This window comes from Manacus candei, unplaced genomic scaffold (assembly GCF_025592945.1).
Source record: "Manacus candei isolate 608988 ecotype Guabito, Panama unplaced genomic scaffold, ASM2559294v1 h1tg000133l, whole genome shotgun sequence".
Classification (NCBI taxonomy): domain Eukaryota; kingdom Metazoa; phylum Chordata; class Aves; order Passeriformes; family Pipridae; genus Manacus; species Manacus candei.
Window position 1 is genome coordinate 54931 of NW_026138181.1, and position 27900 is coordinate 82830.

Sequence of the window (27900 nt, forward strand, 5' to 3'; positions counted from 1 at the left end):
ACCCATCCACTGATCTCGTACTTTTTTATTTCCACCTATCCCCTGATCTCACATTTTCTTATTTCCACCCATCCCCTGATCTCAAATTTTTTGTTACATCCAGGATTTGGGCAAAAATGGGGATGCCTCTTGTGTGTGAAGAAGCCAAGAACTTGCTGATAGTCTGAATAAAAGTTGCAACAGGGCAATCAAAATGCAAGAAATATTTATTATTCCTCCAGTTGCAATGATATGAATGCAACCTAAACTAACTAATAAATATGAGATTCTTGTGATCCCAGCCACAACCAGCTCAGGCTGTGGCAAGTCCAGCACCATCCTGTAACCTGATGGTGTTGTGTCAAAAAAACCCCAAAAAAACATGTTTGCCAGGCTGTGTTTCCCTCTGAGAAAGGCTCTCAGCCTCGAGGCCTGTCCTGTTGGCTGATGGGACCCTGCTGGCCAGGTGACTGCTCTTTCTCTCTGTTCCCAGGTGTCTGTCATGCGTGGAGAGCCCCTACAGGTGTCACTGGTGCAAGTACCGCCACGTGTGCACCCACGACCCCAGCTCCTGCTCCTTCCAGGAGGGACGAGTCAAGATGCCTGAGGTAGGCAGGGGCACAGGATGCATGTCAGGGGTTGATGTCACCAGTCAAACTAACAGCCCAGGAAGCCTTCTGCACCTCCAGTCCCACCCTCACCTTCCATGAAACCCTCACCTCTCTCTCTCTATGTGCAGCTCCTCTCCTCTCTGCTCTGCCAAAATCTCAGGGAGCTTCTCCCTCCCTCCCACACGCTACAGGGAGTGGGTTACCTTGGAAAATCATGACAAACTCTGGCACCAAGGGGCTGGGAGGGATGGAAAACAGTGGTAATACGTCTCCAGGAGAGATGGAGATACTCTACTCCTCTAAGCACCTCTCCCAGGCAGTTGAGATCTGGGAAGGATTTAGGGCTTTGTCCATGCCAGTAGATTTCAGCCACGCTTTGAACACCTTTGTGGCTTCATGGATTTGAAGCCTAATGGTCAGTGCCTCAAACTGCCTCCAGATGAGGCCAGGAGATGCCTCATTGCAGTCACTGAGCTGAACTGGACCTTGGGGTTTGACACAGAGCTGCAAATGCTGCCTGGCAGGTACTGTGACTAACGAGCACTCGCAGACAAGTGGAGCTGGGGAGAATACAAATAGGAAGCTACTTAATTACTTCCTGACCAGGAACGGTCTGAAAGCATCCTGGGCTGTCTGGTAAATGACCTGAGAGGGCTGGTTGTTTGCCTGGCCCCAGGGACCAGTACCCATTAAGAGATCTGATACCTGCTGAGCCACCAGGGCACAAGTGGCTGCTGAAGACTCTGGCAACGTGTGCTGCATTCAGAGGGTGAAACCCTCGCTGTTCCCCGTGCTACCTGCTGGCTCTGGTGTCTCTAATGTCATCCCCCACCTACCACCAACCCCTGCCCCAGCCCAGTTGAACCAGAAGACCCACATGTAGTGTCTTCACATTCCCATAACACTCCTGTTCCCTCTCACCCCTTCCATAAGTGCTGCTTGAGATACCACATATGTGCTGGTTGAGGTGTCCTGCATCAGAACTTCTGACCTGCTGTGCCACTGGGACAATCCATAAATATTCATGAGTTCTCAGTCTGCCAGGATGCAGAATTTGTTATAAACTTGCTGGAAAACATGCTGAGGAGGTGGAGGGCTTGGCACCCTCTGCTTGGTGGTGAAGGGGTGAAGGAAGGCAGCTCAAAGTTCAGCCTTCTGGAAGGTTATCCCAGCCAGAGAGGGACTATTCCCTCACATGGAACCTTGGCACAGTTTGTCCAGTCCTGCTGCCCACAGATTTCTGTGCCTTCCACTTCAGGGGCTGGAAGGCTGGAGTGGAATCCCCTGGGACACTTTGTCTCAGCTTCCCACTGAAATACTGCTGCAAAACCATCACCACCACTGATCTTCTCTGGCTCCTCTGGGGTATCCCATGTACCAAGCACAGGACTCACCTTCCCAGTTCCCACCTCTTCTCTCCTCCAGCCCCCTGTCCAAAAACAAATGCCTACAAACCTTAGTGGATGTCCTGCTCCCTCAACCCCTATCACATCCCTGGTATTCAGGACACGGCTCTCATCAGAAAGGAGACCACAAGAATGATCCCACTTTCTTAGGGAATGGGCTGGGGATGGCACAGCCCCTGATCTTTATCCCCTTCAAGGCCTTGCTCTGCAGAACTGGGGAGGAAGGCAGTGGACTCATCAAACTCTGCAGATCTGCCTGTTTTAGCTTCATCACCTCTCTGCTAGTTTGGTTTCTGAAAGGTGTCCTCTTCAGACCAGCAGACAACTCCAGCCTGGGAGGCTTTGTCTGCCAGCAGAGTTTGCTCTTTCTCTCTTCTATCCCCTTAAACAGAGAATTTCCTGCTAAGCTTCATGAACTCCCTCTCTGATCTTGCAAAACTGCTCTGTGGGATTTGCATGGCACAGGGAGAGGCACAAACCCGACCTTGGAAGACAACTACTGATCTCCAAGGCAATGACAGCATCACGTGAGACATGGATGTTACACCGGTCATTCCCAACGAGGGCCGTGGCAAAACCATCTCTGAGCACAAATGGGACCTCTTTCCCCTGGGATACAACATTTGGCACTCAGCTGCTCAGCTCAGGAGCTGGATTTCCTCTCTACTGGACAGAGGAAACACTTCCCAGCACTGGAACTACAAAATCTGGAAGGATAATGGCCTTCCAAACCCCCAAAACTTTCTGAGCTGCCTTTCTGCCTGGCAGCGTGAGAAATGCCCTGTAACTTCAGGGTCCCTCTCATTCCATTTGTGTGTTTGTGGCTGTCAAGGACACTTGGGCTGGGGAAGGATGGCATCACAAGTGCATTCTGACAAAGAGATTTACAATCCCTCTGCGGCCAGGAAGGTTTTTGTCAAATGGCACTTTGAGCAAACGCTGCGTCGTGTCTCCCACGCTTCTCTTGAAAAACCACCTTCCCACTGACTCATCCCTCTCACTGCAACTTCCACTGCCTGTTTTTCACTTTCACCCTGCAATGCTATCATTTTCTGTCCTACACATTTGCCTGTTTGTTGAGTGGGTTCTTGGAGCAGTAGAAACCATTGGGTATCTTGAAGCCACGCCTGGCTCCTCATTGCCCATCCAGACCTTCATCCAGCTCCTGGTGACTCACGAGGTTGCCAGGGCTGAGGTCCATTTCCAGACTTCCCAATGCCACCTTCAGCAGTGCTTGGAATGCACCATCATGTTGAGTGGCTCTGTTCTTACTGGCCTCTCATCTCCATGCTTAAGTCCTTTCCTCTGGAAGCATTTAGATCCCTGGAGGATGAGGAGATGGGAGTGTTTCCTACCATCCAGGCATGAGTACCTGCTAAATCAGTAAGTCTGGAGGAAGGACTGATGGGAAGCTGTACCACCAGTGTGGAGTGGATGGACCATCCCATTTGCAGTCTTTCCATGGGTTTACTGAGCAGATTAGCTTGGGCATCTTCCAGGATCTTGCACCAAGAGACTTCTTGCCAAGCAAACAAATATTGGTGTTGCTCTATCACATGGACCAGTGCCAGGAACGCCTTCCCTCTGTAATCATCACTGCTGGCCTGACAAGCCTTCTACCCTCCCCCTCACTCTGGCCTTCACCTTCTCTTGTAACACTCACCCTCAGGTGATTTTTGTTCTCTGTTTGCCTGTACAACATCTTGCCATCATGTGGAAAGAGACTTCCCACTCTCCAGATGGCCTGGGCTGCAAATGGACTCGCTGGGCTGGCACCCATCACCCCTGGACCAGCCTGGAGTGCTTTGAAGGGAGGTTTGTGCCCTTGTGTACTTTCTGACTCCATGATTTCCTTAGGACACCTCACAACTTTCTGGATTCCCATGGGCTCAGCCTTTCACTCAGGTCTTCCTGATGTTCTCTGAGAGGATCTGGGGTTTTTACTTTAATTTTAGTGTGAGTTGCTGATTAATTTAGAATGCTGGATGAATTTGAGGCTGATCCAGTGGGACAGCAGAAAGGCTTTGGCCATGACCCTCATTGTCCAGAAGGCAAAACGCTGCTTGTGTCTGTGTAGCCTGTGATCTGCCATCCAAGGAGAGCCTCTGAATGGCATCATGGATAGCTGGGATCAGCCAGTCCCACCTGGCAGAACAACCAGAGATGGGGAAAGGACAGAAAAGGCACATCCCTCACTATCAACATGGAGATACGACTTTCTTTCCTGTCATTTGTCAGGTGGATCAGCTCTGCCTGGGATAAATCTGGATCAACTACTCTGGGAGCCTTGGGAAAGCCCATGTTTGCTCCAGTGAAGAACTCCAGCATGGTCATAAAGCAAGAGTATTTATGATTATGGCACTGATCTTAATCACACGGGGTTGACAAAGTCCCTGGGTGATTTGTGGCAGAAATGCTTCACCTTGGCGTGTAATTTCCCTTTACAGCAGGTTTTCAAAAACCAGGCCCACTGGCTTGAAATACACTGAGTGACTTCTTGCTTTATAAAGGGCAGCTGATGTTATCATTACTGAGGGCAGGAAGGGAAAGCACGAGGAAAAAAGGGCATTTTAATACTGAAGTGGACTGTTGTTGTTGCTGTTGTTGTTTTTCCCAGAGAGCTAATGGCAAAAGTGGAGAGAATTAGATATAAAAGGGAGTGGGCTGAGTCTCTGGTTTTTTCTTGGCTGTCCTGTCTCTGCTTTTGACATTTGTTGCTGACCATAACTAAAGTCACAGTGCAGGCTTAGAGTTTGAGCACAAACCAGACTAACACACTGTGAAATCAACCCTGACTTACCTGGCACAATTACCAAGTAAGAGAGCTCAGTCATTTTCTTCTGTAAATGGGCACGACAGTCAGCAATTTTGGGGGGGGAAACTGAGGCAAGGAGGTGGAAAACAATTGATCTGAGTGTCTTTAGCGAGACAGAAGCTGTAGAAACAGCTCCTGTCTCTCCTGATTTGTATTGTCCATCTCATCTTTGTACAGATCTGCTCTGATCCAAGGGGGTAATTTTTATTTCATCAGTGTTTCTGTCCAAGGATGGGGTGCTGGGGTATCCTACTTGAGTTGATGGGATAAAGGATTAAATCTTTTTGTTGTGCCTTTTTCTCTAAGATGAACACTATGTTGTTCCAGGCCTTGCAAGGATTTTAGCTTTGTGTAGGGAAAAAAGAGGAGAAAAAAATGGCAAAAGCCAAAAGCAAGCCTAGATAACAAATCTATTATTCACTGGCTTTAACAGATACATAATCATTTAATTACCTTGAAGGAGGTTTTCATCTCTCCCTTCTCAGCCGATTTGTGTGTGCATGTGTTTTCCTTCCTCCCCCAAACAGGCCTTTTTATTAAAAGGATTTTCATCTGCTGCCTAAAAAGGGAACAGAAGAAAAGATCTTGCACCAGAGTGTTTTATGTCGAGTTGTACGTGCTAATGACAGCAGAGCCCACATAAAAGAAACAACTGCTTCAAATATTAATTTGTCAAAGGAGATAGAAAGCCTTGTGAGCTGCATCCTGGAAGCAGCTGCTGAGGAGCAGAGCATGCTTTTCCCAGTGTTTGCCTGTGCCTTGTGCTGAACTAAAAGCTCTACCAGTGGCCTCTGCAGTGGTGTGCAGTGGTTTAGCTCTGCCCAGCTGCTTGTCCTTCTTGGGAACGGATCTTTTCGGAAAACATGGAAAAAGGAAGGGGAAAAAAGAAGGCAGAGAGTGATGATGACAACCCAGTATGAACTGACTGACTTCTAAGGAGCAGTTGGATAATGTCCTTAATAACAGGCTTTAAGTGTTGGTCAGGCTGAAGTGGTCAGGCAGGTGGACTGGGTGGTTGTTGTAGGTGCCCTTGGAGCTGAACATAGTCTACTCCACTTCTATCCTATCCTATCCTATCCTATCCTATCCTATCCTATCCTATCCTATCCTATCCTATCCTATCCTATCCTATCCTATCCTGTCCTGTCCTGTCCTGTCCTGTCCTGTCCTGTCCTGTCCTGTCCTGTCCTATCCTATCCTATCCTATCCTATCCTACTTCTGTTCCATTCTATTCTATTCCATTCTAGTCTAGTCTAGTCTAGTCTATCCTACTGTCCTATCCTATCCTATCCTATCCTATCCTATCCTATCCTACTGTCCTATCCTATCCTATCCTATCCTATCCTATCCTACTGTCCTATCCTATCCTATCCTATCCTATCCTATCCTATCCTATCCTATCCTATCCTACTTCTATCTTGTTCTACTTCTGTCCTATCCTATGCTAGCCTAGTCTAACCTAGCCTAGCCTATTTTACTTATATCCTATGCTACTTTTGTTCTACTTTATTCTAGTCTAGCCTAGTCTAGCCTATTCTATCCTACTGCTCTATCCTATCCTACTTCTATCCTATCCCATCCTATCTTATCCTATCTTATCCCATCCTATCCTATCCTATCCTATCCTATCCTATCCTATCCTATCCTATCCTATCCTATCCTATCCTATCCTATCCCATCCTATCCTATCCCATCCTATCCTATCCTATCCTATCCTATTCTATCCTATCCTATCCTATCCTACCCTCTTCTTTTATTAATGCCCACATCTCCTCATCACGGACTTTGTCTGTAGTAAACCCAGCACTGCCCTTCCCCATCCTGCTGGTACATCCCTCTGTGACTCAGGAAGGACTTTGCCTCAAGGTCTCAAGAAACAGTCCAAAGGTCCTGTTTTGTCCTCTTCCTAAGGTGTAGAAGGAAGGCACAGTGGCCACCTCCTCCCAAAATGTTCCCCAGTGCTCTGGGTGGCTGCACTGGGGAGGGGGCAGAGGACCTGCTGGGTGAGCAGGGCCAACTCCTTGCTCCCTTTGCATCAACAAACCTCCTGGTGATGCATCTTCAGCTGTTGCTGTGGCAACTGCTCGGTTTCCATCCCTCTCCCGTTTCCAGCTTCACTTAACCCATCTAGAGAGGCTTCTGCTGGAAGCAGCAGCACGGGGAGAGGAGAAAACCCATCTCTGCTTCAATGAATGCCCCTCTCATTTCTCAGGGACTGCAGTGACAGCTGCAGCGAGGCCAATTCCAGAGCTCCCAGTCCTTCCCAGCTTTCAATTATCCACTCACTTCTCCTGGCACCTGTCTGTCATCAAGGGGAGGGTGTGAGGTGTGGTTTCCATGGCAACTGCGGGCAACCTGCTGCCTTCAAGTGCTGTGAGCAGGCAGGGGGACCAGCAGCCACCCCGTGCAGGTGGGATGTGGTGGAGGGATGCACACGTTTTGTGCCACCTGCTTTTGAGCAGCACGAGGGGTTGGTGTTTATCATCTGTTTGGCTCTTAGAAGGGTTTCCAAGAGCGGGTGAAGGGGTTCAGTCTGGTTGGCATCCTGTCCAGGGGGAGGCAGGGGTAATCTGGGAGGAGGCTGGAGCTGACAGTGTGGATCCAGCTGTGCCTCAGGGCTCCTGGTGCTTTGGCATTTCAGCTCTGATCCACTGTCACAGCCCTTTCCCAGAAAAGATGTGTCCTGTAGTGGGTACATCCTCGTCAGAGGGGGTGCTTCAGATAATCATGAGAGGAAATTAAACACAGAAATTGGAGGCTGGGCAGAAAGCTTTCTCCTTGTTCACAGAGTCCTGTTGGAGCACGAAAATACTGCTCAGAGCCACTGATGAGCCACAGGTTTTATTTCAGCAGATGAGAGTTATATTTCTGATTGAATTACTTGGACGTGTTCACCTTTCTGTGCCCCTGATTCCCTCACACCTTCTGATTTGGGTAAACACTTTCAGTTAATAGGTGCTTGTACAATACTTAGTTCCTGGAGCCGTGATCTCTCAGTGGGGGCTGCTCATAAGAAGTCTTTGAGCATGTACAAACAAATTAGATAATTTGCTGTTGTTTGCAAGTCACGGTGACTTGCACTGAGGTGAAGAAAAAGGTGCGTGTGAAGTGGCTTCTTCTGTTATTTTTGGGTACCTTTTGTCATCTCTGAGCCATTTTGCCCTGCAGTCACCCAGCTGGCAAGGGAAAAGGCTGGTAACTTGTTCATTGTCTGTAGGATTTCATGGATTCATAGATGGTTTGGTTGGAAGGGACCTTAAAGATCACGTAGTTCCAACACCCTGCCACGGGCAGGGACAACTTCCATTAGCCCAGGTTGCTCCAAGCCTTGTCCAACCTGGCCTTGGACACTTCCAGGGATCCAGGAACAGTCACAGCTTATGTGGGCAACCTGTGACAGGACCTCCCCACCCTCCCAGCCAGGAATTACTTGCTAATATCCAATCTGTCTCATCTATCTAATCTCTAATAGCTAATCTATTTCTGATTTTTACTGTGGTGGTTCTGCAGGAAATCTGTCCTGGTGCACAACTTCTCCTACCAAATCACAACAGGAACTGAGAAATGATGGGAAAAGGCCTCCCTGAGGGCAGTTCATCCTACCTTAATATACAGCTTGTTGTCTTAGAGCTTTGCCTCTCCAGCCACCTTGTGAGTGACTAATCAAGGACCTGTTCGTGTGATTTCCAGGAGCAACTCAGGGAGATTAATTGGAATGAAGATGTAAGAAGCATCTGACACTCAATACCATGTCCCAGTTAAATGTTTTTCATAACAGTTGGGCTGCTCATCTTTGTAATGCAAGATTATTTATCCCACAGGACAGAGGGATCTCAGAATGCAACAGGGTGATGCTCATCTGTCCCTGCCAACACGACATCCTTGGAAAAACATGGGGAAGAGCTTATGTTGTTTTGATAGCCCAGCTCAGTGCAATGCCACTGTCATGCCTCAAGTGGCTACAGGGTTTTCTGGCTCTTTGGACATCTGTCAGGACTGCTAAGATCAGTCTGGCACCCTGCAGTGTGAGGGAGGAAAGACAATTCCCCATTCAGACTTAGTCCAGGGACATGTCTTGGCTCTGAAGCCAAAAGATTTTGCTTTTCTCCGTTGTAGCATCAGCTGCATTCACTGCTTTGGGACATGTGAGCTTTTGGGGCCTGGCCAAGGAGAAACATTCTCAGGATGTTGAAGCTGCAGATAAGAGGTGAGGCCAGAATGTGTCTCCTGCCTTGCTTGGGGCATCTCCAGGAGGCTGAGCCCAGACCCTCCTTCCCTGCCTTGAGTCCATTTGCTTTGGCTTGAGTGTTATCTCCTGCTGTCATGGCTCTTGGTGAGGGGGAAGATGACAAGAGCCATGATATCATGGTCCTGACCTTCCCACCGTGGAAGCCAAAGTCTGATGACTCTGGGCTTCTGTCCTGGTTTCTGAAGGAAGTGGGTTTGCATCAACATGGTCTGTGTGTGCAACCTCCGGTCCAGCTGTTCCTCCATCTCTGCTGTTCACTTCTGAATTCATTGGGAATTCCTGGCCTAGTTGGGCCAAAGTCTGGAGCTCTCAGAGGCACCAAGTTCCTACTAACTTTGTAAAACTGGGCAGCTTTAGAGGAGGAATAGACTTTCTGTCCCCTCTTAGGACAAAAGCGCTGCAGCTTGGGCTTAACCCTTGTTAGACATCAGAAATCCCCATGTGAGAGTGTTGCCATGGGAATCCTTCTCACTTCTGAGCAAGTCTTAGCTGGATAATGTCCCTTACTTGTGCAAAACCTATTTTTTGACACAGATGAATAGTAAACTGTGTTGAGGAGTGACATGTCCATGTCACTGGTACCTGCATGGATGAGCAGAAAGGGGTATTATGTCGATGCCCAAACTTTTCAGCTTCACTGGGCTGTTGGGGTGCCAGGCAGAGATGTGCAGTGATATCAAAGAATCACACAATGTTTTGGGTTGGAAGGGACCTTAGAGATCATCTAGTTCCAACCCCTCTACCATGGGCAGGGCCAATACACATGAAAGGGCTTGTCAGCTTCTGATGAAGTCCTTACAGAAAGACAGAAGGCTGGCTATGAAGGGTGCAGATTTAAATAATCATAACTGGAGAAGAAGTTAATTACTGCTTTACAAGCTGCCTGTGCTTTCCACAGCTTTGCACAAGCCATTTCCCTATGTGTGTTATTCAGAAGGACTGTCTTACTTTACCAGTGTTTTCCTTTAAAAAATGACAGACTTTGTCCAAGTAAATACATGGTTATCTTGTCTCTTGAACACACACCACCTTCTTCGATGCACATGATTGTATTTCTTATGATTTCCAAACTCAGGAAACACCAGAACTGAGACTGTTCACATGTCTCCAGTAGCTCCTTTCTGGTGAGCAGATGGACTTCATGACAAAACCATCCACTATTTTTGTCACTAGTCCACTCCCCTCACCCAGTGACCAGAAGGCTCCTGCTCTCTGGATCATTACTTTTCCTTCTGAGAGTGTGTCAAAGCAGCAAAGGGCTGAAAAAAAGCTAATGTTGTGTCTCTATTTAAAAGGGATAAATGTGGCTCTTGGATAATTATGGCAGGCTGACCTTGATCCTTGTGAAATAATGGACCGGCTAAGAAAGACTCTATTAATAAAGAATTAAAGGAGGGCAAAATCATTAATGTTCATCAGCAGAGATGTGTGGACTGACTTCAGAGGCAGAATAGTCCTGAGTTGGATCAAGCTCTCAACAGACCTGGGTCATTTCCCAGCACTGTCTGCATGGCCTTGGGGGAGTCACTTTGCTCCCAATCAGCAGGATTTGGCAGGGATCCATGGGAGAGCAGGTTGGTTATCTTCACTTAGCTCCTGCTTTAAAATACCCACTTCCAGGGTACCAGCACTGCTCATTGCTCTCCAGCCTTCACAGCACTGAGGCCAGGAACCCAAGAGGCTCTGGCAGCTGAGTTGATGCTCTGCTATCCATCAGTGGTGAGGCCCTGGCACAGGTGTCCCAGAGAATCTGTGGCTGCCCCATCCCTGGAAGTGTTCAAGGCCAGGTTGGACAGGGCTTGGAGCAATCTGGGCTAGTGGAAGGTGTCCCTGCCCATGGCAGGGGGTGGAATGATCTTTCAGCTCCCTTACAACCCAAATCATTCCATGATGTCCTGGACTCCCTCCCTCCAGCTATGATGTCTGTGCACTGATCTGGGCAAGCCAGCACTGAAATCACAGAATCACAGGATAGGCTGAGTTGGAAGGGACCCACAAACATCATCAGCTTCTTCATGAGAGGAAGAAGAGGGGCAGGCACTGATCTCTTCTCTGTGGGGACCAGGGACAGGACCCCAGAGAATGGCCTGAAGTTGTGTCAGGGCAGGTTTGATATTAAATAAAGAAACTTCCCCCAGAGGGTGGTTGGGCACTGACCAGGCTCCCCAGGGCAGTGGGCACAGCCCCAAGGCTGCCAGAGCCCAAGGAGTGTTTGGATGATCCTCTCAGGCCTATGGTGTGACCCTTGGGGATGGTCCTGTGCAGGGCTGAGGGTGTAACTACCAGAGTGCACAGAGCTCAAACAGGGCCTCATGTCTTGCCTAGACAGAGCACCAGCCACCTTTTCCCAGGCACAAGAATCCCTTGCAATATCCCTGAGAAAAGACAGCTGGAATTTGCTCCTGAGTGCTTGGAAGACTCTTAACTAGAAAGGAGCCACCAGAAGTGACAGAGATGCAAGGACTCAATTATTCCTTTGTTGTCTCTGCAGATGTTTACACTTCCCATAAATCCTGTTGCTTTCTCCTCATCAGCTGCCTTTAAAGTTCTGAGCATTTTCCTCATGTATTATTACTTTTGCTGTGCCAATAAATAAGCACACCATCAATCAAACTAACAACACTGCAAACTTAGGAAGTGCAGATAAAATATATGGTGCATTAAAAAATTCTTTGACCGGGTGAGCTTTTTTTTTTTGGAGCTGGTTTGATTGCTGCTGGTGTCGATGTAAATTTGGGGGAAGTATATCCAGAAATTTATGGAGCTTGGAATCCTGCCTACAAGGCATTGACCTGATTCCACTTTATAACATAATAACGTTCCCTGGCACCGTTTGTGTAAATTTTAAATATAATTTTTATGATGTTAAGAATTAGTGGTGTAATAATGTAAACACAGCGTGGACTGTAAGTCACCCCTTCCCCTCCCTCACTGGGAGCACTGAGCTCCTTGCTGCTTCCTTCTCCACATTATCCAGGGTCTGGGAAGCTGTGCAGGAGTTTAAAAGTGATTCATCAAAGGAACCAGCTTGTCAGCCCTGGAGCCTGAAGGCCTTCGTGTGCAGCAGAACGAGGGAGCTGCTGCACAAACCTCGGGTGGTGACCCCGAGTGACTGTGTGAAGGTGTGAGAGAGAAGTTCAGGCAACATATTCCAGGCAGTCCCTGCTGCCTCTCATTTGTGAACTTGCTGTTTTCCTGCTTTTTATCCGAGTGAAATCTGATTTCTCCAAAGTCAGTGAAAGGTTGGGGGGTTTTTTGCCTCTTTTTTGCCTGTTTTTTGCCCGGATTTCCCCTCCTTTTTCTCATTCCTTCCCTTCCTTTTCTTTCTCTTTCCTTGTTCTGTGTTTGTCATGATGTTTTCTAATCTAATCTGATTTACAGAGCATCCAGATGCCGTGGTCTAGATATCTTTATAAATACCCAATCCCTGTCTCTCAACTCTTACCCTCTTGACTTGATTACAGCACAGTGTGGGCGGGTGAGAAAGCCACAGGGAGCACAGGGAAAAACAGAACATTGCAGCTCAGCAGAGGAGATGAACAAAAGATGTATTTATTTATGTGATATGTGAGTAAATAACAATCTGAGTTTCATTTCTTGTGGGGCCCCAAAGGTCTTGAGTGAGTAAATTCTGCTTCCCTCTCAGATTCACTTTACGGTCACGTTTGTTCCACGCAAGATGGCTTGGACAAGGAACAAAGATGGTGGGTGGATGAGGGATATTGAAAAGAAAGTCTTTAAAAAAAACTCTAAATTCGAGGGTGAAGAAATGGAGAAGAAAGAAAAAGGGAACTGGATGCTTTGAGATGAGTAATAAAGGAATTGGTGGTGGTGGCTGTGTCTGGTCCTGAATGGAGATGACTCCTGCCCTTTTGGGAAAGGAAGGGTGAAAATCCACTGCCAAGGGTTGAGTTTATCTTGCCAAAGATTCCTCCAATAAAATCAGCGATAGGTGAGCTCTAAGTGGAGATCCAGCCAGTGCTACCAGGGATCATGAGGAGCCAGAATGAGGGAAAAGTTGGAAAGATTCCCTCACCTGGATGCTCTGTGTGAGCAGAGATGCACAAGTGAAAACGAGTGAACTGGGACAGCAATATAAGGTGGAGATTGTTGATGGGTGGATGGGTCATTGTATTAAACCTTCATGGATGTTTTACCTGTTCCCATGTGGAATGCCCCTCGTTTAAAGTAGATAAAACCCATTGTCTTTTGGAAAGTGAAAAACACTTTGATGACACTTCAGATCATAACCCTGGCCAAAACCAGTAACAGAGAGTGAAACTGTACAAAATAAGGTTGGAATAAAACCCATGTAGCATCACAAGGCTGTGAAAGATCCCTACATTCCTAGGAGAGGATGATAAGTCAGAGTATTTGGTCAGCCTCCAGCTTATACTGGGAAAAAGCAGGATGAAATTTCCATGAAATCATAACTCTAGATGTATAAGGCACTATAAAGGAACCTAACTAATTAGTTCAGGGCTGAGACCACACGGCCTCAGAGAGTTTTCGTCGTTCTCTTTAGCAGAATCCTCCTGATGGCTCTCACTGGGGACTCACTCAGCTTTTGTGATGGAGGCCATAACACATATGGGAGAGAAAAGGTTCTCATATTTCTGAGACTTTTATTATTTCTGCAAGCTACAACAAAACACATTCACAGCCGCTCTGTGAGGAGTTATAAATAAAGAAAATTAAACTACCATCGACCCAATGAGTCCAGCCCATTTCATGCAGTGTTTTCACTGCAAAAGCTCCCTGACTTGGTAATTGGCAAAATTTTGGTGATGTGAGGTGTGCATTGCTGCTGATAGGAGTAACTGGCAAGGGTGGGGGATATTATTGTAAATGGTCTGACTCATCTGAAAGCATTTAAGGAATAGAGTGAAGCTACACACACAAAATGAATCAACAATGATCCTCTGGATTCTGAACCATCTGCCCTTCGAGTCGGGCAAAAGGCTTAATTTATTTTATACCAAAGGCAAAAGGGGTGAGATTGTGCCCTTCTTTGGTGCAGTTGTTGGCAGCGTATTTTTATTTCCTTTACATCATGTGAAAAACATATTTTCCAGTCTAGGTGATGTCCATTGCAGAGGAGAAGGGTGCAGGGAAAGTGCCTCCAATGTAAAATACCCAAGATAAATCTTTTTTAAGGACTCCTCTGCTTGGGCCTGCTCTGAGCAGCTTGTTGTTTTCCCCTCAAAAATACAAACCTGGCCAGGCACCCAAAGCTTGACACAGGCTGCAAAATGAGTTCTGTGTGAATCTGAACCCAGAGCCTGGTCCAAGCTCTGAGGTTTTATGCAGCACAACACCCAATGAAATTGCCTCTTCCCCTCCCCGTTTCAATTAGAAAGAACATTAGGTCAATCAGATAAAGCCACATTGGGAGGATTTCCTCTTTATGGCGCTTGCCTCTTCAATTATCTATAATGAACTTCCTCACAGCACTGCAAAGCTTTTTATATGCAAACGAATCCTGTTTTGGGGCTGCCTCAATCACGGCTTGTTAATGAACTTGAAACAAGTGTTATCGGAAAGGTTACAGCACCAGCGGTGGAGGGGGACGGGATAAGGCTCCACAAGAAAGACCAGGCTGAAGAGCTGGGATTGGCCTGCAGGTAACAGGGTGGACTATCTCCAACCTCCATCCTCCAGCTCCCATCAGAGGCTTTGCTGTTTGACAGACATCAAGCGAAATGCCCACTCTTGGGAAACGGCTGCTCAGCGGCAGATACGGCTTTCCCATCCTCCTGTCCCACTGATTCCCTCTGCCAATGCATCTCTCTCTCAACTCCTGTGGCTGGGGAGGGAAAAAAAAATGGAGAGGATGTTGCCAAGGTCTTTTCTTCTGCCAGGAGAAAGAGAGGAAGCAGATGCAAAAGCCCCAGGACATGCTGGGCACGTGATGGGGAAGGGTCAGGGGTGTTGAAACCATTTAGTCCCAAATAGTGTTTACATGTGGTATCTGCTGGCATGATCAGCACTGGAAACTCTCTCTCTTGCTTTAATATGGCCTAGACCATCTCCTTCCCCTGTCCTCTGGGTTTTTATAGGTCTAAATCACACAGAGTTATAGATTATACCTCATTTTCTCGTACTGAGTATCTACTTAACCCTGCATTTATCCTTAACGCTGCTGTGTAGGACCATTGAACTCAAGGTTGGGAAGACTTTCTAGATGGTAAAGCCTTGCTCTTTAATCAAGAAAAACACTTCTCTGGCGCTTTAACCATTGTGTTTGAGCGTTAGTAACTCCCTAGAGATGTTTCATCACAGGGCAGCCCAGCAGCAGGAGAAGGGAGTGTTGGAACAGGGTGTAACCCCTCAAGCACTCAATCCTCACCCCCTCTGAGTGCAGAGAATCACAGTTGTGAAGTTCATCACTGAATTGCAGTCACCCATGGGCTTTCCTTTCCTTCTGGACCTCACTGCAGGGACATTGGGTGGTTACTGGATTTTCCTCCTGCCCCTGGATCGACTCACACATGCAATGTCATGACTGATGGCTCTTGTAATTCTGCTCGTGGTTGATGTAACTGCAGATGTTACACTTCTAATCCGTTTCTTTATCTCCTTAAGCTGGTTGTTTCAGTAAGATGCTCCCACCATCTGCTCTAACAAGCTCCCAGGCTCTCAATAAGCCATAAATTCCACTTTTGAACCTTTCAGTTCTTTTCTCCCCTGAATCAGTCATTTTCCTTTTGCCAACCCCTACAGATTAAGGTTGCACCTCTTTAAGGAAGTCCCCTGTCTCTGCTGGCCCCAGCTGGGCCTGGCTTTAACGTTGGGCAGGATAGGCTGAAATGGTGTTGTTCTTTGGACTGGGCAGGGTGGATGCATCATCATGATACTGGAGCTCTCTACAGAGAGCAACCAATGTGCCAAATGTGAAAAGGAGGGGGCAGACTTGACCTTGGCATCTGAGAGTTGAAAAGAATCACCAGGGGGGACAGGCAGGCATTCACAAGGAGTGTGGTCTGTGCTTTTGTTTTGAAGCCCGTTGCAGTGGTTTATTTAAGGGATCCCATTTTATATCAAATGGCCTTGGATCAGCCAGGAAAAAGCTGCAGCAATTTCCTAAAGATGTGGTAGCTTCCTAGAATCCATGGATGTGACAGCTTGTCTGACTGTGCCGTGAAGAAGCAGCACATGGCCACTCTAAAGATGTGCAAATTAATGACATTTTGAGTGCAGCCTCCTGCGTGCCACCTTTGGGTGCCCAGACCTCTACCTTTGTGAGGGACCCACCCAGAGGCACCAGATTAACAACATCCACTTGGCATTGCTCCTTTGGTGAGCCTTTCCAAGGGATCTCCACACAGTGTGTAACGGTTGTTTCTTGGGAGATGGATCTATCTGTAATAAATATTTTGTCCTCCTCTAAGCCAAAATAAACTCTCTTTTTAACATCCCCGACTCCATAGGTTGCACACATCTTGCTGGAGCTGTGCCTTTTGTATAATGGTGTTGGGAAGCAAGGAATTATGCTCAGGTTTTGGCTTTATTCACTTCTATCACGGCATTGTGACTGGACTAAACCCATGGAGGGAACATGATTCCTTTTCCATTACCTGAATAACAGAGCAGGTATTAAAAAAACACCAGAGGTGGCTTCCCTGGGTCCTGAAGGCTGAAAGTCTGCAGTGTAAGCAAGGGAGATAGGAAAGGATGGTCTGTAAAAGAAATCCTTCCTCTCCTGTTTATCTGAGCCTTCCCTGTAACACTCCCCAATTCCCCCGTAACCGAGCGAGGTCCAGGGAGCTGCTGCAAAGGATTTGTAAGCAGGCAAAGTGAGAAGGTTGAGAAGCATCAGAGGGCTCCACCTGGGGGTGGGAAACCTCATGTCCTGACTTGGTGTGCTGTCTGCTCTCTCCCCAGGACTGTCCCCAGCTGCTGCAGGCTGAGAAGATCCTGGTGCCGGTGGAAGTGATCAAACCCATCACACTGAAGGCCAAGAACCTGCCCCAGCCTCAGTCGGGCCAGAGAGGCTACGAGTGCATCCTGAACATCCAGGGCAGCGAGCAGAGGGTGCCAGCCCTGAGGTTCAACAGCTCCAGTGTGCAGTGCCAGAACACTTCGGTGAGCGAGCCCTGTGTGCCTGGGAGAGCTGCAGGGGCCACACAGGACTAAAAGTGCCCATAGCACTGTCCCAGTGGGATCTGGGGTGGTGTCACAGCCCTTTCTACCTTATTGAGGGTACTGGAGCTGTTTAATCTAGAGAAGAGGCTCAAGGGATGCTTTATTGCTCTCTATAATCCCCTGAAAAGAGGGTGTAGCTGGGTGGGGGTCGATGTGTTCTCCCAGATAACAAGTGATAGGACAAGGGGAAATGGCCTCAGGTTGTGCTGGGGAGGTTCAGTTTGGATAGCAGGAAAAATTTCTTTGCTGAAAGAGTGGTTAAGCAATAGAACATGCTGTCCAGGGAAGTGGTGGAGTCACCATCCCTAGAAGTGTTTAGAAGATGTGTAGGCATAGCACTTGGCGGTGTGGTTTAGTGGGCATGAGGATATTTGGTCAAAGGTTGGACTTGATGATCTTGGAGGTCTTTTCCAGCCTCAGTGATTCTATAATTCCAATCACAGTCAAGGAAATGCTGGCTGGTAGCTTGAAAACTGCCCCTTTTTCTGATCAGACTGGCTGGTGTCACCACACAGTAGTTGCTTCTGGCCCTGGAGCCCTGGATCCCGGTATTTGGCCATGCTGGAGCACCTTAGCCATGACCCATAAGGCATCATTGTCAGCTTAACCTGCTCATATCCTCACAGTGCCACAAACAGGGTTTCCAGATGGAGAGTTTAGGTTATTTTGCAGGGGTTTTGTGATGGGACATAGAAAACCCCATATAAACAGCCTGATGTGGTGGGTCAAAAGAAGGGTGAGACCACAGAATCACAGAAAGCTTTGGGTTGGAAGAAACCTTAAAGATCACCTCATTCCAACCCTCTGCCATGGGCAGGGGCACCTTCCACTAGACCAGGCTGCTCAAAGCCCTGTCCAACCTAGCCTTGGGTTGAGTCAGACCTTCCTGCAGCCACTGACTCACCACATGCCCTTAGGTGAGTCCCTTTCTCCCTCTGCCCACCTCCATTTCCCACCTGCAGTGCAGGACCAGTGACCCCCCTCCCAGGGAGCCTGTGTGAGTCACCACAGCATTGTCACCACAGCCATGCCCATTCTGGGGACAAATCAGTCGTCTGCCAGGAGCTGTTCCCACCTGCAATAGCAGTCTCTACTTCTCCAGAGTCTTCTCCATGAGGTTCATGTCTCCGAGATATGCATCTGAGTCGTTTTCACTGCTGCTGCTGCGAGGTGATTTATTAGTCAAAGAGCTAATTACAGGCTTTAGCCACTTCACCGCAGCTCTGCCACTCCACGCTGGGCACTGCTTGTCACAACATATTCTGCTGCATTAGGCACCAGCTGAACGTCGCAGGCACTTCGCACATTTTACGATCCTTTGCAAACAATCAGCTTCCCAATGAGGCCCTTTTATTTGTTTCTTTGTCCCTCTCCCTCCCTCCTCCTGATTTTCATTACTGGTTAATGACCTGTGGGCTTCCAGGTTTGAGGCTTCGCAGAAATAGGTGGCCTGAGAAGTTAAGAAGGTATTACGCTTTTTTAAAAAAAAAAAAGTATTTTCTTTTACAATGGTGAAAAAGGGGTATTATATGGACATGGGCAGAGATTATATATCTGTCCAGAGAGCCTTAGCAGGGAAGAGAGACCTTTAAAGACCCTCTAGAGCCAGGAATTCTCTGGTACACATAGGCATTAGCATGAATTATCTCAGGATGATTTTAAGCATAGTTGGGCTGAGCAGGAGATTAACTTCAGCCAATCTCAGCTTTTGTGGGACCCAAGAAATGTCTCTGGCTTTGAGAAGCAATGGTTACTATTCCCACACCACCTGCCAGCCCCGAGAAGCTGCCAGTGCCTGGGACTGGAGAAGTGGGGTTCCACGAGCCCCCAGCTGGATTTCCTCATGGAATGCTTGAGTGCTGTGACTGCACCATTTTGATCTTAATGTCTGTTTTGCTGAACCAGAACACTCCAGGCTGTGCCAGAGCTGCAGAGGGTGGCAGGGCTGAGACTCAGGGCTGATGCCAAGGCACTGGCACCCCATGACCTCCCTGCTGTGTGTTGTCTGTAGGATGCTTGTCCCGCGTTTGATGGTGGCTCAAGTGGATCTATTTCTTCTCCAGGAAGAGAGGCTCGTTTGGAAATAAAATCAACTCTTTTTTCTGTGCTGTTTTCTGCCTCCTCTCCCTTTTCCTCTGCCCTCCCCTTTCCCTCTCCCTTGCTTTCCTCCTCTTCCTTCTCTTTGCTTCCCCTTCCTTTCCTTTTCTCCCCTTTTCTTTTGAAGGTCCTTTAACTCTGATTTGAGTTCTTTTTTCTTCCTTTTTTTTTTTTTTTTATTTCTGAGAAATGTTATTTCATTGTTGCTCTGAATTTGCCAGACACTGAGAGAAAGAGATGTGGAAGGGAGAGCCAGACAAAAGAAAGCAACATTCACACAGCTACAAAAAGGGAACAGAGAAGCCCTGGCTGTTTGAGCAGGTGGCAGAGGACACAGACAATAGGGAAGGAGTGCTGGAGATATGTCTCCATCATGATTATTCCCTTCCCTGCCAGAATTAGCATTCAGCCTGGAGCCACTGTGATACAATGAGCCTCTGCTCCGGGGGTCACCTGGCTTTAGAAACAGCCGAGTGAGCTTGTTTGCAAATTGAATCAACCCCCTTTGGCAGAGCTTTTTTACTCAGCACAGTTGCTGGAGGAGGCACTGAACGTAGCACCTGCATTGCAGGCTTGGAGAAGGTCCAAAGGAGGGTGGGAGGATGTGTTGTGATGGTGTGTCCCCGAAGGGATGCTGTCCTGCCAGCAGGTCTGGTGGTGGTGCACGTTAGGCCAAGCAATCGTTCTTGCCTTGTTTTCCATCCTAAACCTCAAGATCTATCCCCTCCCCTCACACATTAGGCACCAGTGAGCTCAGATTTGCCCCTTGCACAATAACTTTTGCAAAACACAGGATTTTTTCCTGCTTTCACACAGGATAGAATCAGGGACAAGCCTTAACTCTTGCCTTGCATTTCCTGATCCCTCAAGGTTTACACCAAGGATCAGAACCATCTTAGAAAGGCACCTTTCTAAGTGGCTCCAGCTTCAGTTTAAGGGTGCTCTAAGGACACCAGCCTATCTCGTGGTGTGTCAGGGATGTCATATCCAGTTCTGATGGTCCCTGGGTGCTCAGACCAGTCAGGACTCAGATCTGCCCCTCTCCCTGTCTTTCCTGGAGATGTTTCATTTGATAACAGCAATAAGTCACCGCAGGCAGCACAATTTGGGACAATTATTGTTCTTGTCAAGTGGTTTGAGACTCTCAGCTCTGGGCTTTGTCCCCTGTCACACCACCCAAGGCATGCAATTATCACTCAGAGGTGCCCTACCTGCCAATCCTTATTGCACTTGTGATAGCTCTGCCAACAGCCTGGACACGGAGTGATGGGCGGAAATGAAAAGGGAGGGGAGCAAAGGAGACATATAAATAAGTAAGTAAAAATGTCAGCAGGAAGGGCTGAAATTGCTGGATGTATCAGGGCAGAGAGCAATCTTCCCAATGGGAAACAGTGGGAGCCCCAGCACTTGCAATCAGCCCAGTATGATCAGCTTTTGGCACGAGGAAGAGGGAGATGGGTGAGGGATGACCCACCTGAGCATGCCATGATTATTGCCATTCCCTGCTTCAGTGACTAATCCCATACCCTTGGGTGGTGTGAGCCTGCTCACCCCTGGCCTTGGCACACACATGGAGCAGGCACTGATTCCTGGCAGCAAAATCCCTGCTGATAATTTGTCTCAAGTCCTTCACAGGTCTGTGTGTCGTGAGACCCGAGGTGGAGCAGCTGAAAGTGCTGTGTGACTTAGGGACAGGAAAGCAAGGATGTTCTATTTGTCACATCATTGCACTTCAGCAAGAGATCTCAGTGGCATTGGACTCTGTGGTGTGGCTCACAGAGGAGCAAGTGATTAAAAAAAACCAAAAACCAATAAAAAGCAGAGCTGGGAAAAAAAATGAGGAGTTCTGTTCACAGAAATCATGGGAAAACACAGTTATGGGTGGTCAAAAGACAAGCCCAGGGCTGTGGGTTGTAGAATCATAAAATGGTTTGGGTTGGAAGGTATCTTAAAGATCATCTACTTCCAACCCCTTGCCATGGGCAGGAATGCCAACCTTGCACATCTGCTTCTAAATTGTTTTGATGCATTATTATCACTTGTCTACATTCAAATCTCACAGAGAAACCCCAGTCGTGACACAGGTTGTGTTGGCCTGGGTGATACCCAGACACAAAAATTCAGCCCCAACTCTGGGAAGCAAAGAGTCCAAGAAGATGGGTTGGCTGTGAACAAGAAGTTTTCTTCTGCTCAGTTTATGACTGGAAAAATGACGCAAAGAGGGATTCAATGTTTTGCACAAGATCACAAAAGGAGTTGGTGGCAGAGCCAGGTACAGAAATCAATCCTCAGGACTGAGCTTTAATCACAAAAGTGGTGTCAGGGAAAACAGACTAACACTAAAATACTGCTAAAATGCTTTTTGTCTGCAGATGTTCCCCCACTGCTGGACATTCTTTAAATACAAAGGGGAAACATCACGAAGTCACTCTTCATTTGTCCTCCTAAGTGTGGCCAAGCCAAATTACCCAAGGGCTTTACCCTTTGACACATCCCAGGATACAGCAAGTGGCCAAGGGTGGATATGGATTTGCACAAACTGCAGAAGTATCAGATACAGGGAAAGAGTTTGAGAGGCAAAAAAAAAAGGACACCTGGGAGTTCAAGTGAATTACAACAGCTCCTTCTAGAAGAGTTTTGGCATTCTCAGTTTGGCCCTCTGAACTGCCCATAATTTTGTGCTTTGATTTGATTTTCATGACTGTGATCCAGATTTGGCAGGTTTAGGGGTCAGATTTACACGTTCTGAGCAGTTTTGCTGTGTTGGAGGCAGGGAAGGTGTCCAGCCAAGCCCTGATGGTGCGAACACTCCCAGCAGGAGTACCTGGGAAGCTCCACTGTCCCGGAGATCGATGCACCATCCCTTTTTTCTTCCCTGGAACACATTTCCATCTTATTGTCACAGCTGAGCGAGTCCTTTTCAAAGACTCCTGTTGAGTTCAGCGGGCTTTGAAGAGGGGTCACAATGAGTGAGCAGCTCCTGTGGTCTGCAGAGGACGGAGCGTTTGCTCGCTGGTACTTTGCAAATCGCTCCGTTTCGCTGCCGTGAAGCCCAAAAACCATCTGATCAGATCGTGGCAGTGTGAGCATCCTCATTCCTGGCTTCATCCTTGGGGCTCTTCCACGGGGATCCCCTTGCTTATTCCCTCGTATCCATTTCCAGTTCGGGATCAAACCTAAGGAGTTAAAAAGCTTAATATATGTTTGCTCCTGGTGCTGCAGGTGAGATAAGATCTGAATTCCCAGCTGGGCTCCTGCTGCTGGCACTGGGATCCTCCCTGGGATGAAAGGCTCTGGGGCACTCCAGCTGCCTGTCCCTTGGCAGCCATGCCTGGTCTTTGCTTTCTCATGAGGAGCAGAGGAGGGGCAGGCACTGATCTCTGTGGGGACCAGTGACAGGACCCCAGGGAATGGCCTGAAGTTCTGTCAAGGAAGGTTTAGGTTGGATATTAAATAAAAGAACTTCCCTCAGAGGGTGGCTGGGCACTGAACAGGCTCCCCAGGGCAGTGGTCACAGCACCAAGGCTGACAGAGCTCAAGGAGTGTTTGGATGATCCTCTCAGGCCCATGGTGTGACTCTTGGGGATGGTCCTGTGCAGGGCTGAGGGTTGGACTCAATGATCCTTGTGGGTCCCTTCCAACCCAGCATATTCCATGATTCTGTAAATCCCAAAAGACACATGAGGCTCTGGGGGAGGCAGAATGTAGCACTTCCTAAGACTCATCTGATTTTAGGGTGACCAGGAGTTCTGTATACCCCCTTTCCCGTTCCCAACCAGCATTTTCAAAGTACTGTGCAGAGCAGGCATTGCTGAGCGGCACCAGATTAATTATTCACTACTTCTCAGGCACTCTCCTTCCCACTCCTGTCTCCCCATCCTCGTCCCAAGCTCAGAAAAGCTGTGAACAGCCAGTGGTGTGAGTCCAAGCAGCTCTGCATCATCTTGCATCACGCTGGCAGTGACACCAAAAAGTGTCATAAAAATGCAAATACTGAATGAGACTGGAGGGAACAGCCCTGTTGCAAAGGGTAACCTGTGGGCTGCTCTTTACTTCCATGGAAACCACAAAGCTTATACCCATAAATACCCCACAACTAGATCATAATCACAGGCTTTTGCAGATTAATGGCTAATTGTGTTTAGTTTGTCCAAAGAGGAATTACTGTGAAACCAGCTCTCACTCTGCTGTAATGGACAGAAATCACCATCTATGATTTACTCCCAATTATATGGCAATTAAGAGATACAGGAAAAACTTCCTGTAAAGGCTCAGAGCTTTGGCATCTCTGTGGAAAATCACATTGAGCCTTTAGGCTGTAGGGAACTCTTTACTGCTCTCTAAGATGTGCCCAACCAAAACAGTCACCTGGCTGAGTTATATTTAATCTTTTAGTGGGGAAAACATCTTTTTCTTTTAAAGTGGGGGTTTGTCTCACCATAGATCTCAGTGCAGAGGGAGATTCCTGGTCTGAGGAGGGTAAATCCTTCAGTAACAGTAGCAGGCATGGAATGTTTCTCCCCTTCTTGCTTTGTTCTCGTTCTGCCCTTTAATCAGCCATCTCCTCTCCCTTTATGAGGCTTTTTGCCTTTTGGTGGAGTGTGGGATGGAGGCTGTTGATGGAGGTTGGCAGTGGGATCTGAGGGGCAACTGAGTGAACCCTGTGTGAACTGGCTGAAGATAAATTAAAATTTAGCTGGAAAAAAAAGCGCTGTCAGAGAGTTCTCCAAGTGGAGAGGGCCTCCAGAGACCAGCTTCCCTTTCCTTCCTTCAGGCCACCTCTGTGAACCTTGACTGTCCTTGACAAGTGTTTGTTTAAATCTGCCCAACTCTCTCTGAAGTTTTCTATGGCTTTTTTTTAAGATGCATTTGCTGGAAACTGGATACTCTTCACTCCAGCTGAAACCTTTCTGGTTTTGAGCAGGGAAAAATGTTTGCATCCTGGGGTTTATATATGTGACAAACTCTATTTGGTCCGTCCCCAAGTGAGAATTGCTTGGGTTTTGGCAGCAATATGGCATTGCTGATTCAGTCTGTTTATGATCCTCAGCAGTCCCCAGTCTGTCCTGCAGCACTGGCCAGTCACTCCAATTTCATAGTTGTTTGCATTGATTTCTCCTGCTGCAAAATAGACCCTGTTTTCCTGCTTTGAATTTCAGGTGGTTGATTTTGGCCCGTTTTTCTCCCATTTGCCAAGTTTGTTTTGAATTCTTAACCCTGCACCCTCTCCCAGAACAGTGTCATTCATGAAATCTGCAGCCTATCATCCAAGTCAGTAGTGAAAATACTGAGAAATGCCAGACCCAGGACAGAATTCCTTTTGAAACATCCTCCCAGTCTGCCATGGAATTATCTGACTTCTTTTTTTTTTTTTTTGACAGTTTTTGCATAAATCTTATGGTGCCTTCTTTTAGTTCATATTTCCCTGCTTTGTTTATGGGAATCTCCTGTAGGGCAGTAGCAAATACTCTACTGAAATCAAGATAAATGACATCTGCTGCTTTCCTTTTATCCACAAAGTCATTAAGCCTGTCAAAAAGGAAATTAGATTGGGTTGACACAATTTGTTCTTGACAAATCTATGCTGGCTGATTTTTATCACCTTATCATCTCGCAGGTGCTTATAAATTGATTGTTTAATAATTTGATGTACTTTCATTGAGGGAAGCCAAGTTAGGCTGACAGGTCTATAATTACACAGAACCTCCATTTTCCCCTTTTTTTTCCATGATGTGCCCGTTCCCTGACTTCTGAGACCTCACTCAGCTTCCAAGAGTCCTTCAAAACACCACTAGTGTAGGTAACCCCATATATGTGCTCAGCACCTGTGGGTTACATAGCAGAGGTAGAGTTGGATGACAGACCCAAAATGTGTTGTTTACACCTTAAAATGCATCCAGGAGTTGGCAAAATATATTCCAGAGCTGTTCTCAGCACCTGGAAGGTGGATTTCCAAGTTGTCACATGTGGGGGAATGGCTTTAAGTGGAAGGAAGACAGGGTTAGATTGGATATTAGGAAGAGATTGGATATTAGGAAGAGATTCTTCTGTGAGGGTGGGGAGGTCCTGACACAGATTTCCCAGAGAAGCTGTGGCTGCCCCTGGATCCTTGGAAGTGTCCAAGGCCAGGTTGGATGGGGCTTGGAGCAACCTGGGATAGTAGAAGTTGTCCCTGCCCATGGCAGGAGGTGGAACTGGATGATTGTTAAGGTCTCTTCCAACCCACACCTGTAATTCTGTGATTCTGTGAATATTCCCCTAATGGCTGAAAGGGCTGTTGAGAGGGGCATGGTTTGAGATCCACAGCTTTGAGAGCATCCCATGGCATTGTGGAAGGTGATGGTGACTAGGAAGGTGTCTGACAGCTCCATTTCTCTTGTTCACAACATGCAGCAGCACCTTTTGCCTTGTCCCATCCCCTCCCCACCCCTGGGCACTTTGTAAGTCTGTGTTTGGGGGTTTTCTTTCGTTTTTCCTCTCCCACTTCCAGTATTCCTACGAAGGGATGGAGATTAACAGCCTGCCAGTGGAGCTGACTGTCGTGTGGAACGGGAATTTCAACATTGACAACCCGGCACAGAACAAAGGTAAGGAGTTATTTCAACTTGTCCTTGGAAGTGGTAACCTTAGCAACGGGCAGCAGCGCTCCCCTACACTTAACAAAGCCGCCACCATCTCCCTGTGCTGTCTGGTACAGACACACTTGTTCTCCACACTCTGCAAATCACCAATTTTTGTGTGCTTTGTGTCCTCCTCGCCCCCCCCCAGCCCTCCAGTTCTCTCATTCCACCTGGGAAATGCAACTCTCCCTCCCACTTGTGTTGCTTTCCCTCTCCCTTCGTCGTCTTCGCCTCCCGCTTCTCTCCGCGGGTTTTTTTGTGTGTCTGGTTTTCATGCCCCTCCTTCTCCAAGTTTCTCCCCCTCTTTATTGCTCCTGCAGGGATGCTCTTCCAGTGAACATGCCAGGAGACCAGGCTCTAGCAATGAACAGGGGAAGGGAGAGGGGGGGCACAAATGCTGCAGCTCACCAGTGAGAACATTCTGAACAAAATAAAATGAGAATGAGAAGAGGCCTGAAAAGCACCTCCTGCCCAGGGCCTGGATCTGTTCAACCACCTCTGATGGCACAGGATTGATGTGCCCATCACAGAGGGACCCTGCACATCCAGCAAGGGGTTTTTGCTGGAATGGATGGTCCATCCACGTCTTCTTCTTCTTCCTTCTTGTCCATCCACCCTGAAATCTTTTCCCCAGGCAACCCCTCCTCTTGGCTGCTCTGCATTTGCAGCTCAGACCTGCAGATTCTCTCCTTCTCACATCACCACCTCTCAGAAGTTTCTCCCTCTCTCTCTTTACCTTCTCCTGGACACTTTCCACGTCTTCTCCCACTCCATCCCTCCCCATCAGGCACTCCCACACTACTCTCACACTGTTTCACACCCACCCTCATGCTGAGGGGTGATGGGTGAGGTTCCCACCAACACCATATGGAAGCTGGAGAGCAGTACACAATTCAACTCTTCTTCCCACGGCTTGACCCCTTCCTGTCCTTCTCCACCTGCTCCCACCTCTCTGATGTCTTTCTCCAACAGCCACTGGATTCAAATCACCAGTCTGGATGCTGAAGGTCCTGCACTCTCCCCCCCAAACTTGTTAAAGGGTTGAATCCACTCATTAAACACAACAGGCTGGAGACCCTTGCCCAGCTTTGGCATCCAGTAACATGTTGAAACTGCTGCTCTCCCTCCATGCTGAAGTTGTCTCCTGCTCTCCAAGCTGTGCCAAGGCATTGCCAGGACACTGCTAATTTCCATGGACCCAAACAGTGCCATGGACTGTGAGAACCTTCAGAAATGTGGGTTCGAGGTCAGAATTTGGGCACTTGCCCCAGTCCTGCTTAGTTTTCTGCTCCCATTATAAACTGAGCACTCCTGACACAACATGGGCCACACCAAGAGTGTGAACCCTTTTTTTTGGGTTAGTCCTGAACTGTCCAAGGTGATGTAGGATTAAAATCAAGCTGATAATCATGATGATTGTATCTTAAGGTGCTGGGAACATAAACCAGACCAGAAGATGAAGCCAAGAAACATCTTGTGGTGTTAAGTCCTTGACACAAGAACCTACCCAAGAACTTACAAGTTCCTGGGTTATTCAAAGCCAAAAGGTTGTAAGTAGTGACTAGGAAAAATCTAGGAAGTGTCACTGGCTGGTGACTATCCCAAGTGAGTAGTTTGCATGATGTCATCATGTTTTGGATCAGGAGGAGAGCTTAGGCTTGTGCCCATGGATGTACCACATGTAGGCTTAGCACGTGCTCTAAAGGACACAGAGAGCTGCCTTCAGGTCACCAAGATGCCACTCCTTTCACATCCAGCATCCCACAGGCTGGGCTGGCAGGCTGAGACCCCAAACCTGATCCAAACTGCCTGCAGAGATGCTCACTGGGGGCATCTCAAGCGGAACAACTCAGCAAATTTGAGGAAATCTAAGAGAACATTAAGGAAAAAGGGGCATCCTCACAGTCTGTGGCACACTGTGAGTGACAGATGCTTTGCAAGCTTTTCTTTGGGGTACTTTTTGGGGTACTCTTCTTG

At 47.7% G+C, this 27900-nt stretch overlaps 1 protein-coding gene across 1 annotated transcript in view; it reads left to right on the forward strand.

The window, feature by feature from the left end:
- Positions 1–27900, forward strand: part of LOC127462648 (plexin-A4) — a 160904-nt gene that overhangs the window by 51667 nt on the left and 81337 nt on the right. The window contains exons 6-8 of the mRNA XM_051771449.1: positions 473–587; positions 16946–17146; positions 25794–25890. Of these exons, the coding sequence (XP_051627409.1) occupies positions 473–587; positions 16946–17146; positions 25794–25890 (413 nt within the window). The remainder of the gene's footprint in view (positions 1–472; positions 588–16945; positions 17147–25793; positions 25891–27900) is intronic.